Genomic DNA, 14,481 nt, shown 5'->3' on the forward strand with positions numbered 1-14,481 from the left:
AGATAAATAAAGTTTATATGTTAATAAATATAATAATATTTTCACATTGCGAAACATTAAAAAAAATCTCTAAATGAACGGACAATTTATTCTTTAATTCAAGAACTGTACAACATATTGTGAAATTATTTTACAAAATTTGAACACAAAATATACATTGGATTTTAATTCAAAATGTATTTCGTACGAAAATACTATCAAAGATTAGAATGTGAGAAAATAGCATTTAAAGATGGAAAATAGTATTAAAACATATGCCAATGCTATTATAAAAATCAGTGTAACTTTCTGACAAGAAACAAATTTCTGATTGCTTTATTCCAAACTGTTCCAACATTAAGAATAATAAATAAGAAAAATATTACAATCTTACAAAACACCGACATTTCAACGTAGTCACCTACTTTAAAATTTGATTATTTGAACTTATTATTTTTAAATCATATGGGTTATTCAAAAAATACTTGAGAAATAAAGTAAGTATAATTTGAAAATTTTAAATATCGCTCTCTTTAAAGAATAAGTTTGTTTATTCAGTACTAATCGCTTTTAGTGACCAGATGATCCACTTGTAATATTGTTCGCATTAAATATCTAAAGAATAACTTATTTCATGACTCTATGAAATATTTTTATACGAGAAATGGACATAAAAGTTGTGCTACTTCATTGGCCTTGCTCATCTCACTGGAGGCACCTCGAAATTGAAGATGAGAAACTTCAGGTATGGTGGGCGGTTTTCGCCATCTGGTTAGAACAAAAGAAGGTGGGGCTCAACTCCTCCAATCAAAGACAGGACGTACTTCCCAAGGGAGGTGTTGTACCTTGGCCGGTGATGGCCCTATTGACTCAATCACAATTTCCGCCAGTGTTGTTGTTGCGGTGGTCTGGTCATTCATTTTCCGTGTGTCTCAGGGTGTGTCGTGTAGTCGGTTTGAGTTTAATATCTTGCTCCTACTCATTTAATTATGTGCATAGACATTCAAAATATATGCAATTGGCATGTTATTATAGTGTCAATAGAATCGCAACTGCCCCATTAATCAATTTTCCAATTGCACGTTGCCTTTCATGGTGCTGGAAATTATCTTTCTTGTTTCACATCTAAATACCGCAGGTAAACAGCAATATATATATATATATATATATATATATATATATATATATATATATATATTAATAATTCAGCAATTTAAGAAACTCACGCGCTTAAATACCTAAAAGCTCAATGGGAATGTTCATTTCATTGAAGAAATGAAAAGAATTATTCAAAAGTATGAAAAAAGTAAGCTATAAAAATAACAAAATTCTGCAGAAACTGCATAATATCCGATTTAATATTAATGATATAATACAGGATATATACAGGATAATAATACAGGAATATATGTATGATATTTATAAAAATGCTCAAACGTATATTTGTAATGCGCCGAAGTTAGTATAATATTTATTATTTAGAAAATCATTATTATATTTTAAAATTTGAAGATAATAAGAAAACCCAAGATCCAAATGTTGAAACGTATTACCATAAATATTAATGTAACAAATGTCTACTGCCATCAATTTCTCATTTATGATTTACAGCGTAGTAAAAATTAAATGTAACTCCGTACAACGCTGTATATTTATATTTTATAATTACAATAAAAGAAAATTCAGAAATAGAAAGTTAATTAGGAAATAAGCTGGAAAGTTGGTTTATAATCAGTGAGCGACACTTAATCACAATTTTGCCAACCTTCGTATGATCTTATTCATTTTCCTCTTCCCCATATTCGGAATTTCATGAATTACAACGACTGAATTTTCCCGGAAAGCATAATTAGCTTCGTTTTATATTTAACTATATATTCCCAACTTTTTGTTTCAGTTCTGCCCATCAGAAATATTAGGATCGATATTTGAAACCGATATTCTTTTCTCCAAAAGCTCCCAAGTTTATTGATGATTAAAATACGTAATTGGTCTCTCTCGATAAATGCATTTTTTTGAATAAGAATGAGCTCCGGCGGATAGTTAGGATGTGAGTCTTATTCGAAATAAGCAGCGGGTTTAATTAAGATACTAACTCGGGTAGGATATGGATAAATATGCTCTTAAACATTGATCCGCTGGATTGTTGGATGAATCCCTGAAGACTGCAAACAATGAATTTTCAGCAGGGACTTTCTCAACATTGTCTCAGAATGGATTTCCAGCTTACGGGTTGAGCCATTCGTTTCTAATAAGCTTCAAGATGTCAAACACAGATAGCGAATCTTGTTGTACAATATTATACAATATTGTACGATATTATATTATTCCCCATTCAACAATAAGATATTATGTTTTGAATGTTGTTTAATATCATACAAATGTGTACAATGTTTGTGTTTAAATACAGAATGTACTTGTATTTTCCCTTTTATGTACACAGGATATTAATACTGCACTAGAATTACGAACGAGCTCTTGAGATGCTACATATGACTCTATTAAGATTGGAACATACAGGATATATACAGGTCATACAGGAAAAAGAAAATCGCATCATGTTTTAAGAATTTACAGTGAAAATGAATATTAGTCATCGCTTTTTCACATTATAAGATGTTTTTTAAACAATATATTTTTAACTGTATTTAATATCTTTTTAAAAACATCAAATATGACCAATCTTGCAATCCAAATTCTTGCAAATCTATGTTGGTATCATTGAAAAAAATATTTTTTAATGTTAAGATGCCTAAAACATTTTGGAGCAATAATAAATTTAGAAATTACAGCACAAAAATTCCTCATTTCAGTATTTTTTTAATTTTATATAAAATAAAACGAAAACTTTTTTTAAAAAAAACTCTCATAAGCATAAATATCCACTTCAATGTATTTTCAGAACAAATCTGATATCTGGGTCCAACAATTTGTTTTCTTACAAAAGGTTTACCCTACATACATATGACGTTCACATTATTGCAAAAGATCGTAAAGCATTGTCCATATATTATTTTCATTTGTCTTGGTAACGGATTTATCAACTTACGAATGATTAATCAAGCAGTTAAATATTGAAAAATCAGCCCATTTCATTTGGGCAAATAATCATTGCAATGAATTTTATGTCACGGCTATTCTAGTCACTAGTGTTAATATTAACTGAAGCACTTTTAATAAAATTTGGACTTTGGTAGAATATATAAAAGTGTGGTAAACATTTCAGATGAGATTTTAGAAAGTATTTCAGGATATAAAGGAAATATATTGCTTTTTATTTCCTTAATTATTGAAGTTAGGAAATGCTTTAAAAATATAGTTGAGGATTCATTATAATGAATTTTTTTCGTGCTAAGGGATCACGATAATTACCATTCCTTAGGTGTTAATATATGTTTACCCAACTAATTATTAAAATCATCACAATTAATGTTTAAGGTAAGTTGCTTGAAAGTGGTCTTGTTTTCTAGTCGCTTTCGGGACATAAAGATCATAGCTTCAATATTCATTCTCAGAAAGTAATTTCTGCCTGCATGAGAAGGGTACATCCAAATTCTTTTGAAAAGTAAACAAGCTTTGTATGGTGTTTGGAGAAGAGTACCGACTCAGTCAAGGTTATTGTGAGGTCAGTCCCAGCGATTAATAACTCATTCGAATAATCAATGTGTATTGGCTGTTTGTGTAACAATATCAGGTAACTGATTACCTTATGCCAAATCATTTCACCTTGCCGATTATTATTTTCTTATTATTTCACGATTTGATATTAGAATTCAGGAAAACATCTTAGAGTAGATCGTAAAGTCAAAGCATTTGAAATGCAAGGAAATGTGAATTTCAAAAGCAAATTTATTCATATTGTTTTAAAGTCCTAATGCATTTTAAATCGAAACAAAACAAAATAACATTTTTAATATAGTTTCATAAGCACTGTGACAGAGACTAGAGAGAAATTTAGATTTCAGGATTTTAACGTTCTAATTCCCTCACAATCCAAGAGCTGAGTAAATTTATTATCAAAATACAAGTATTGATAACTAATCATAATATCAGCATTTTGAAGCAGAGTTTTTAAAACCATCAAAAATAATTTGGATAAACTAGCTGTTCTTAAGAAAAATATATGAAATCAAACAAATTATATTTTCCAAAAACATTCACATGCGGTATTTTATATGGAAATCGTGCAGTGTACCATTTTTAAAGAGTTTGTAAAAAATTGAATGGAAATTACTTGTACATGAAAAATGAAGATAAATTGTACTTTTACTTGCTCATATGTTTTGAATTTGATGAAGTATTAATTGCAAGTATGTTTTTGTGATACTTCAGTTTTTATACGCTTTTGTTTCATGCATAAAAAAGATGAAATATTTTAAACTGTTTTTTCTACTCTCTGACATACAGCAGTTTTAAATTACATTGCGATACATTGGTGATGCACTATTTTATTTTTTAAAAATATATCTATCAATTTATTGATTGATTTGATTTAATTTTGATTCGATAGTAGTAATTAAAACTACTTCACATTTGATTTCAGAATTACGTAGCATTTAAGATGTTGCGAACTAAAACGAAAAAGTACAAAGCTGCTTTTTAGAATAATTATAAGTGTTGTAATTAAAAATATATTTTAATTAATTTTTTATTATTAAGGATAAACACAGAAATGCCAGATATATCTTTACAGTATTCTTTTAATTTAAAGTTTATTTTTAATGATAAAGCAATTTTTAAATATACAAAATTTACTTTCTGCGTTTATACTTCTTTCTTTCTACTATGATATTTTCTTTTCTTGTATACGTAATATAAAGAAAGTGTAGTAATCATCAAAAAAAAAAAATTCAAACTCTAGATTTTGATTCATATCTATATTTTAGATCTTCCCGAGTTCGAAAAATTCTTTTAGAAAATGGCTGCGTGTCTGTTTGACTATGACAAAGATAACTGAAAAACGCTTTGGGTTAGACGAATGAAATTTGGAATACTGTTTTTACACCAAATTTGCATCAAAATTTGAGTAAAATCTGCTAAGAGGAAGTCCATTTGTCCGGCTGTTCGAATATAATTTAACTCGATTACTACAGAACAAAGAGAGCCAGACAGATAAGATTCGTTGCACAGATTTAACATATATAGTACAGTCACATGTCAAAGTGAGAAAAAAAATCAAGAAAGGGTTGACGATCTGTACTTTCAGAAACTTGTTGTTGTTGTTTCTACTTGCACTTGTCATTGACAAGGACACTGATTTCAGAATGCAGTGGTTTTAAGCCAAGGGCGCGTCTCTTGTTTTTCAGTAGCGCCATCTAGGGCCAAGAGTACGACTTAGCTACACACACGTCGCAACCCTTTTAACGGGACGGACTTCATTCATGCACAGATAGTAATTTAGACCTGAATCAGAGTACGATCACCCCGATCCAACATCCTCAGGAGTATTACTCATGACATGGAGGGCTCTGTGACTACGACAGATCTGCACGTACGCCAACCACCACACACACGGAGGGACATTGGACGTCGGGGCTCGAACTCGCAATCCGAGGGACACGAATCTTATGCCCTTCCAACCAGGCTATCTGGCCCTTCAGAAGCTTGTATATTATATAGTCCAAAATCCCAATGTCTTAAATATATCAAATTTTGTATGGGATTTTATGGCTGCAAATGCAATTTTGCATCAAATCTTAATTATAATCGGTTGGGAAACACATGCATAAAGTACAACTTCGATTTTCGGATATTATTGACGGCATACCAGACATTAATCGCCAAAACCCTCTTTGTGGATAACACGGTAGACTCAATAAAAACGCTAAATTCATGCCAAAAGTCAATAGTTCATAACTATAGTGCGCTAATGCCATGCTTTAGTAGAAAGAATGGGAAGATCACCCTCGGAGGTTATTTATTGCATTAAACAGAGAGTTCAGCAAATCTTCTGAAATTCGGCTAAACTACAGAACCTTTTGCAAAAAACACATGATACTTTGTTTGTTTTGTTTAAGATAATTATTCGAAACAATAACAGAAAATATTGGGAACATCATTACACGCACTGAAGTGCGCAAATTATTATTATTATTATTATTTTTGAAGAATACCCAAAAGTTATTTTAATATTGCAATAATCGGCTTAAGAAATGCGAAAATTTCAACTGAACTATTCGGTCTCTTTTTTTCGTTTTTCCTTTATTTTGAAAGCAAAATAATAAGTTAATGAATAAAACATTGCATTATCCTTTTGATCCTAACTATCCTTTTAATTAAAATAAAGATAAAAAATAATTTTACTTTCTCATTCCAATAACTGGTTCAACAAGTCAAATAATATTCAGTTAAACTTGGTCGTCTCGCTGCATTAAATATATTGTACTTTCTTTGTTTCAGAGGGTTTGTAGAGTGCACTTTTACCGCTTGTTGTTCCCAAGGGTGCTATTACCAGAAAAGACGACATGCGGTTCAGTGGTTGCATGATGGGGATAAATGTAAGAATGGTCTATGTCACGATATAATTTTTTTTGCCGTGTAATTAATTTATTTTTAGCCGTAATTTTTTAACACTAGTGAGTGGTTAACTAGATATATTTGGTATCTTTGGAAAAACATGGAAAAGATAATATTAATTTAAACTGTTCTTTTGACATTGACAGAGACCAAACATTTTTTTAATTATTATTATTTTTGTTATTATTTCAGGAAACTAAATTTTTTCTGCGTGATAACATAAAATTTATTTCAATACAAAGCATCCTTTCATAGTTTTCCAAAAATGTTTTTTTATTTTTTTTATTTATGAATTCGAATTGATTCTTTTAAGTTTTTATTTACTTTTTTTTAATAATATGTTGAAAGAACATTTGTTAAATTAGCTGTACTATGATTTGTCGTTGTTTTAATCCTTAATGAGACATTTTATCCTACTTTTTTGAATATTAAATTATTTTTTGGGGCATAGAATATCTCGCTGAAAAATCTGAAGAAATTTATTTCTTCGTGGAATTAAATTTTGAGTGGAAAATTTGCGATTTCTGTTCTCTCATTATATCTATAAAATTATTTAAAATTCATTAAATATTTTTTTATTATCTGAAGTAGCACAGCATGTTGCACAATATTGTGTGATATTATATTATATTACTCAATATTGAACAATATTATTCAATATTGCTATTATATTATATTACTCAATATTGAAGAATATTATTCAATATTGCGAAGATTGTTGGATGTCAAATGACATTGTACAATATATGTGTGCTACTGGGATAATACATTAAACATCCAGAGTACATTGGTTTCTCACAGAAGTTTCCTTCATCAGGCAATAAAATATGATACTTTTGAATATTTAATCAAAACTTGAATTAAAAGACGGTTAAGATTCCAAAATATTGTGTAAAAGATATTAACGAAGGAGATTTTATGAATAAAGAACAAATGGCAATACAGTGTTAATTTATTCATTTGCTTGCAGATAAAAATGATTTGGCTCTTATAGTTCTTTATGACTATCTGTTTAGACAACTTACTGTTAACGGAAGATACAATTTCCAACATTTCCTTTTGTGAACAAAGCGAAATTTAATTGACATGAGTGTGTTATTTTCAGAAACTGGGAATAGGGTTACACAGCACTGACCTCATAATTTTTAACTTGTAGCACCTTTATTTCCCCTTGAGCAGAGAGCGCCCCCTTGTGGCGTTTTACAGGAGACAAGCAGTTGAACGCCTGGATCCCGAGGTCGACTTTTTCCCTATGCGCAACCCTTGAGCTAATGCCGAATGATTTCGGCTGGAAACGGTGGAATCCCTCCGCCATACTGTTTTCTTTAACCTAACTTTCTGTGTGTGTTTGTGAATTTTATAGAGTAGCTGTGTTTGTGAAGATTAAAAATATTGCATTTAAAACCGGGCAGTTCTTTAGAAAACCACAACACACCCACTATACACTTCATTATTTTTTTCCACTCTGAATTTATATCTAGATTACCACCTATAATTTTCACGACAATAATTATATAACTTGTTAGGCAGCAGAAGAGCTTCTTTCTAAAACGCAGACTGTATCATAAGGAATAAAATAAAATACTCTTAATTTCATAGCCTTATTTCGAATACGACACATTGGCGCTCAGCAATTTTCGGTAACGCTTACAAGGATTCGAATCATAACGAACTACACAGTCGTACATTTTGGCGATCGTAGCGCCACTTCAACTAGATTAATCAAGGGATTCAATACATAATTCTTAATCTCTACGAAATTTAAAATATACCAAGCTTACACTGTACTGATTTTAAGTGAAGTTAAACCATTCTATTCCTTGACGCTGAGTACAATAAGTTATGCCATTAGATCACCACCGGCCTTCATTAAATGGAATCACATTATTAATCCCTTCTAGTCTCGGATTATCCTTCAGATCATTTTAATATATTTGCAGTTTCCCTTCAAATCCATTGTCCAGGCTTTTATATCTATCCTTTACAAACTTCTGACTAATAGGCATTAAACTGTAGAACACATTGCCAAAGTACAGAATCCATAATTATAAAGTCTCAGATCATCGCACTTAAGTCACTAATTTCCCTCTTTATTTTTTAATTTTTTTTAAATAATAAATTATACTGTAATTGCTTAATGTGAAACGTTATTAGATTTTCTCTTTTTTTTCCAATATAATTTTTAAAACAAAATTCTGAAGGTAGAAAGAATTACATGAGAATAGCGAATTGCTTTACAAACATTATGGGATAAATATCTCACAAAAAATAAAAATAAATTTTTAATGTGTTTAAAACAATTAAAGATTAGAAAAAAATTAAACACATGATCTGATTGTTTTGTCAACGTGAAATATTTATAAAACGCTTTAATCGAATTCTCGGAATATTCCCATCATTTTTTCAAAAGTATTTTAATTAGAGCCTATATTATCTCATCGGATATGTGATTGCAGTTGCTACTAACTTCTATGCTACAAAAAGATTAAACATAATCAATTATTATTTCTTTATTGTTTGTCCAAATCAGTAGCCGAAATATTGAATCTAATAAGAGAAAGGAGGATCCTAAAGATCCTAGGTTGGACTTTTTCTCGATGTTACCGTCCTTTTGTATTATTAGTTCTAAAGGTTTAATAGTAAGCAGAAGTAGATTTTAAAAATAACTTCTTAAAATTTTTGATATAAAAAAACCCAATAAATTATTCTAAACAAAATGCATGAAAGCATAAAAGAAATGGTAGAAAACAATATCGTATGATAATTTAAACAAATTATTGATTTTATATCAAAAATTGTAATAATTTATATAAATAAAATACTAACATACGTAGCACATACATGATTCTCATTGCATATTGTCGAGTGGAATGTACAAATGTAAACAAATCGGTATGAGAACATTTCAAACCGCTTTAACCCTTTCTAGGGCCGTGGGAAGTATGCTTCCCACCAAATTTATCAATCTTTGTGTGAAATTATGTAGGTTGGCATAAGTTCTGACAAACTTTTTTAGTAAGTCAGAAACTTAGATGCGTCAGTTCTTTATCTCAGACAAAATGATGTGTCTTGATTTGGTACTTAATTATTAATTAACCAAATTAATTAATTAATCAAATTAAATTTATCTAATAAGATAAACGAATCCCTTTTCTTATTTTAATTTCAAGCCTAAAAATATTTTAACATAGCATGACTAGAAAAAAATGGCCCTTTAAAGAGTTAAGCTAATTTTTAGAGTTGTACTTAATTCAACACTTCACTACTTAATCAATCTGAAAATTACAATTAGAAATGTTCTGGAAAAGGCTCGCCAAAACGTTTTCACTAAAAGGGAACAAGGTGTAAAAGAAATCAAGAAATATACGTCAAACAAAATTTAATCAGGTTCGAAAATAGTCTTATCTATTAGAGATAGGTAATCACTATGACTTACCTAACGAATTTGATGACCAAATCTTCCACACTACCATCTCAGACAAAAAGGTTTTTATATCGTCATAAATACAAGAAATTACCTTTACAATGATATCAATGTTATTTCTGATTAAGGTTTTCATTCTTCTCTTAATTCTTTAAATATAATGCACTATTTATTTTAACAATTAATTTTTAATGTTAGGAAATTCCAACTCATCTATCAAAACATTTAATCGCATGCTCTTGCCAATGTTAAAATTAAAATTTTAAAAAAAAATGCTTCCTATGGAAATCGTTCCTGAAACAGAATTTTCAATTCTGATTTTATTTCGTAGTATACGTTCTTTTTAATTAGCATGTGGCACAATTTTTTGTGACTTATCAATTTAAGTCATGTTTTTCAGTCTAATGAAATAATAAAATAATTTTTTTTTAAATAATAAAATATTTTTTTTTAAATTGCATTTCACATTAATGTTTAACAACTCCAACATTCAGTAATATGGCCTTTGGTAAACTAAGTGCCAGAACTGATTAGAATGAACTGATAGTTAGTTCATTATAAAAATTAGCAGCTGAAATTGAATATCTTGTAATTTACTCGCACAATATTTTTAACACAAATACTTGATGTTGAATTATTTTTTTTACATATGTATAATCATTGAAAACAAGCAAGTATTCAAATTATCCACTTATTTATAAAATTTAAATAAGAAATAACATAAGAAATTTCATTACTTTTCATCTATAGATATTTTATAAATGCATGCAATTGTATACAATATGTCACAAAAAGCACATTTCGCATTATAAAAAAATTGCATTGATTTTATCTGATAAATTTGAATACTTTTTGGAATTCTACTCATAATTGAAATTATAAATTATTCGTCTTAAGTACTTAAAGAATTGCTCAATTCTTTCCTGCAGTTTCTCTATAATTTAAGAGAATTATGATTCTCTTATATTCTTATAATTTAGAAAAAGGCTAAAATGACAAAAAATTAGATTATTCTAATTTTATTCAGATTTATAATATCTGTAAGTTAAAATAGTAATAACAGCGTTTAAATAGCAATAGTAATAATAATAGTAATTCTCTAGATTGCATTCTTATCTTATGATAATAATTTTATCAATTAGTTTGGCGGGCGCAGCATAGTCAAAACCATGGCTCTAACGCCAGAAAAATCCAACAAATCCAAATCTCAAGAATTTTAACATAGCCATCAAATTGCAATGTTCGTTTTCCTACTAAAAATTACGAATAATGAACTCATTCAAAGCATGGGGAACTACATTATTTTGATTATTTATTAAGTGTGTAATCCAAGAGTAGAAAGAATAAAATAAAACCAAGAGAAAGATTGAAGATAATGAGAATTAAGAGCTTGGTCTGGACATTTTTCACTCCCAAAGTGCGTTAAATAAAGTAGTTACTTTGAAATAAATATCCTTGTTTAAATCTTACCTGATACTCCGTTTAAGCTGTGAATTTTGGCTGAAGACGGCTCTTTAATCGACTGAGGTACATGGATCTCTAAGGCAGAAAAAAAAAAGATTTTAAAAACTTATCAAAATAAAACTGAAATGTAGCATAATACATAAAATAATTTCATTTTTTTTCTTATGAGTGCATCTGTTTGAATAAGATAATCAATTCTCTTTTATATTAATTTTAGAGCAGGTTAGAATAAAGTTCGCAATATAAAATATTCAAAAACCCATCACTGTAAACATCGTAATAGTTCTGCTATATTAATTGAATTATTATATGAAAAAAAAGTTTTAAAGCGTTGCTCTTTAAACTTCCAAAAAAATAACAACATCGATTTCACTAGCTTTGACAGGGATTGGCAATTTTGATAGAAAAGTGTAGAAAGTGGCGAAGTAGCGTTAATAGGATGATAATCTGTGAATATATTTGCTTGATATTCGAATATGTATTTGTGTAATAATCTGTGAATATATTTGTGCGATCTGTGATTATATTAGTGTGATCTTTTTACATATTTGAAGATATTTGGATATATATTTGTGTGATAACCTGTGAATATGTTTGTGTGATATTTGAATATATATCTGTTAATCTATTTGTGTGATCTGTGAATATATTTGTATGATATTTGAATATAATTTTCTGTGATAATCTGTAAATGTATTTGTGTGATATTTGAATATAATTTTGCGTGATAGTCTGTTAATCTATTTGTGTGATATTTGAATATAATTTTGTGTGATCATCTGTAAATGTATTTGCGTGATAATCTGTAAATGTATTGGTGTGATAATCTGTAAATGTATTTGTGTGATTTTTGAATATAATTTTGTGTGATAATCTGTAAATATATTTGTGTGATCTGTGAATCTATTTGTGTGATATGTGAATCTATTTGTGTGATCTGTAGATATATTTACATGATCTGTGAATATATTTGAGTGATCTGTTTATATATTTAGTGATGTTTTAATATATATTTGTGTGATAATTTGTGAATCTATTATTGGGGTATGTTGATATATTTGATGATAATTTGTGAATCTATTATTGGGGTATGTTGATATATTTGATGATAATTTGTGAATCGATTATTGGTTTCTATTGATATATTTGATGATATTTGAATATAAATTTGTGTGATAATCTGTGAATATATATGCCTGATCAGTGATTACATTTTGTAAATTTTATTTATTTGCTACAGAGAAATCAGACAATATCATAGCAACTTATCAAGCATTTCAACTTTGAAAGCACAATCCTGTAGTGATATTTCTTGACATTAAAAATATATGAATTTTGAACTTTTTAAATAAAAATTCATAAATATTAATAACAAGTTCGCTACACTCCGGTTTTTAGGATCAACATTCCCGAGCAAAGGTAAAGAGGAATACAATTTAAATGTCTAAAACTCTTATGACTAGATAATAATAACAATTATTTGACAGTAACATTACTATCTGCTAAATATAATAAATACTACATTTTTATAATGATTATTTCTTGAATTTTTAGCAATTTCAAGATTAATTGGGCAAAAAATTTTGAAGACGTGAGGACAATTAACTGCAATACAAAATGCAATATTTTTGCAAGTGATAAATGCCTGTTGTATTAACAAATACATACATTTTTCACATTACTGAGTTTTACTTATTAATGGAATATAGAGATAAAACAGTTTTTTAAATATGATTTAGAATTTTAAAATTAGTACTTTTAAACTAGAATGATCTTTTTTTATATTTCAATTTTCTCAGATATACGCGATAAATAAATCGAGAATCTCGCGGAGCATTGTCTTTCTTCAGTGTGAAAATGCAGAATTCAATGGAATATTCAAAACAAACATAATTCTTCAACATATTGAAGAAGCTCCTTTAATAGTTCTCAAGGCCCTTCTATAATTTTATAAAAATCCTTTTAGAAGAAAAATATTAGACATTTTGGCAGACGTTAAGAACTTTACTTCGACTGAAAGCCTTTATTCAGTTGTTATTTCACTAATTGCAATACAAACAAAACAAATCAAGAAAATGGCATTCATTTATGAGTAAATACTAGTTATCCATCTGGAATAATTGCTTAAAAGCTTTTAAGTTTTCAATGTGGCGAAACTGAAATATATTTTTATACCAAACAATTTATGTCTTTAAAGTTTGTCTAATATATATATATAAATAAGGCTTAGTCGAAGAATTAACGATCTTTTCAAATATTTTATTTGAAATAAATAACTCTTACAAGTATATAAAACTTATTCATGTATAAAAGAAAATAACCGACAAATGCGACGGAAAATCTAAAACTAAGTTCCATTAAAAGACTCCGATAAAACGGATGTTTCAAAAATTTGCTTGAATGATATTAAATTTCGCAATATTTCACCCGTCTTGATAAATTTACAAAATACAAATATCAAATTTAGATATTACTTTTGAGAATAAAATGAAATCAGAATTCCAAGAAATACTTTTAATAACTTTGTTAAACCCATCTTGCAAAATAGGTTTTGAACAAACCATGTAATATTTCTTTGAAACGTTTTCTCTTCGAGATTAATATTGACTTGTACTTCACAAAGACCATTGATAAGAAAAAACCACTTTTTAAACACTATCCTCGTTTATTCACTTTCATGTCAAATATAGTTTAGAATTTTGTTTTTAATACGTCAATATTTATCTAGTTCTAGATTTATGCAAATATTAGAGCCCTCAAAATCGTCGTTCTAATCAGAGTAAAGTGACTTTCCTCTCCGATATGAAAGCCGATAATAAAGAAAGAAAAAGCGTGTTTTTACTTTGTAGCATACGAAGTACTGCAGTCGCAAAAAGAAAAAAAAATCGAACTTGTTGTTTTAACGAATCTCTTGGTTCCTGATTTCAAAAAACGCATTTTCGGAAAATGTTTATCTGTGATAAATCAAACTCGGAAAGGATTTGATCTAGATTGATAAAATTTGGTATGCAATATTTATACCGATAAGATATGGTAGGCTTCTATCAAATTTTGAACAGAAAACATTTCAGAGAAAATCCCTGTACAGCTATTCAAAT

At 28.6% G+C, this 14,481-nt stretch overlaps 1 protein-coding gene across 1 annotated transcript in view; it reads right to left on the reverse strand.

Annotated features, from left to right (window-relative positions):
• LOC129958975 (lachesin-like) overlaps positions 1 to 14,481 on the reverse strand; it is a 411,789-nt gene that overhangs the window by 4,359 nt on the left and 392,949 nt on the right. The window contains exon 11 of the mRNA XM_056071740.1: positions 11,390 to 11,458. Within this exon, the coding sequence (XP_055927715.1) occupies positions 11,390 to 11,458 (69 nt within the window). The remainder of the gene's footprint in view (positions 1 to 11,389; positions 11,459 to 14,481) is intronic.

This window comes from Argiope bruennichi, chromosome 2, assembly GCF_947563725.1.
Source record: "Argiope bruennichi chromosome 2, qqArgBrue1.1, whole genome shotgun sequence".
NCBI classification, from domain to species: domain Eukaryota; kingdom Metazoa; phylum Arthropoda; class Arachnida; order Araneae; family Araneidae; genus Argiope; species Argiope bruennichi.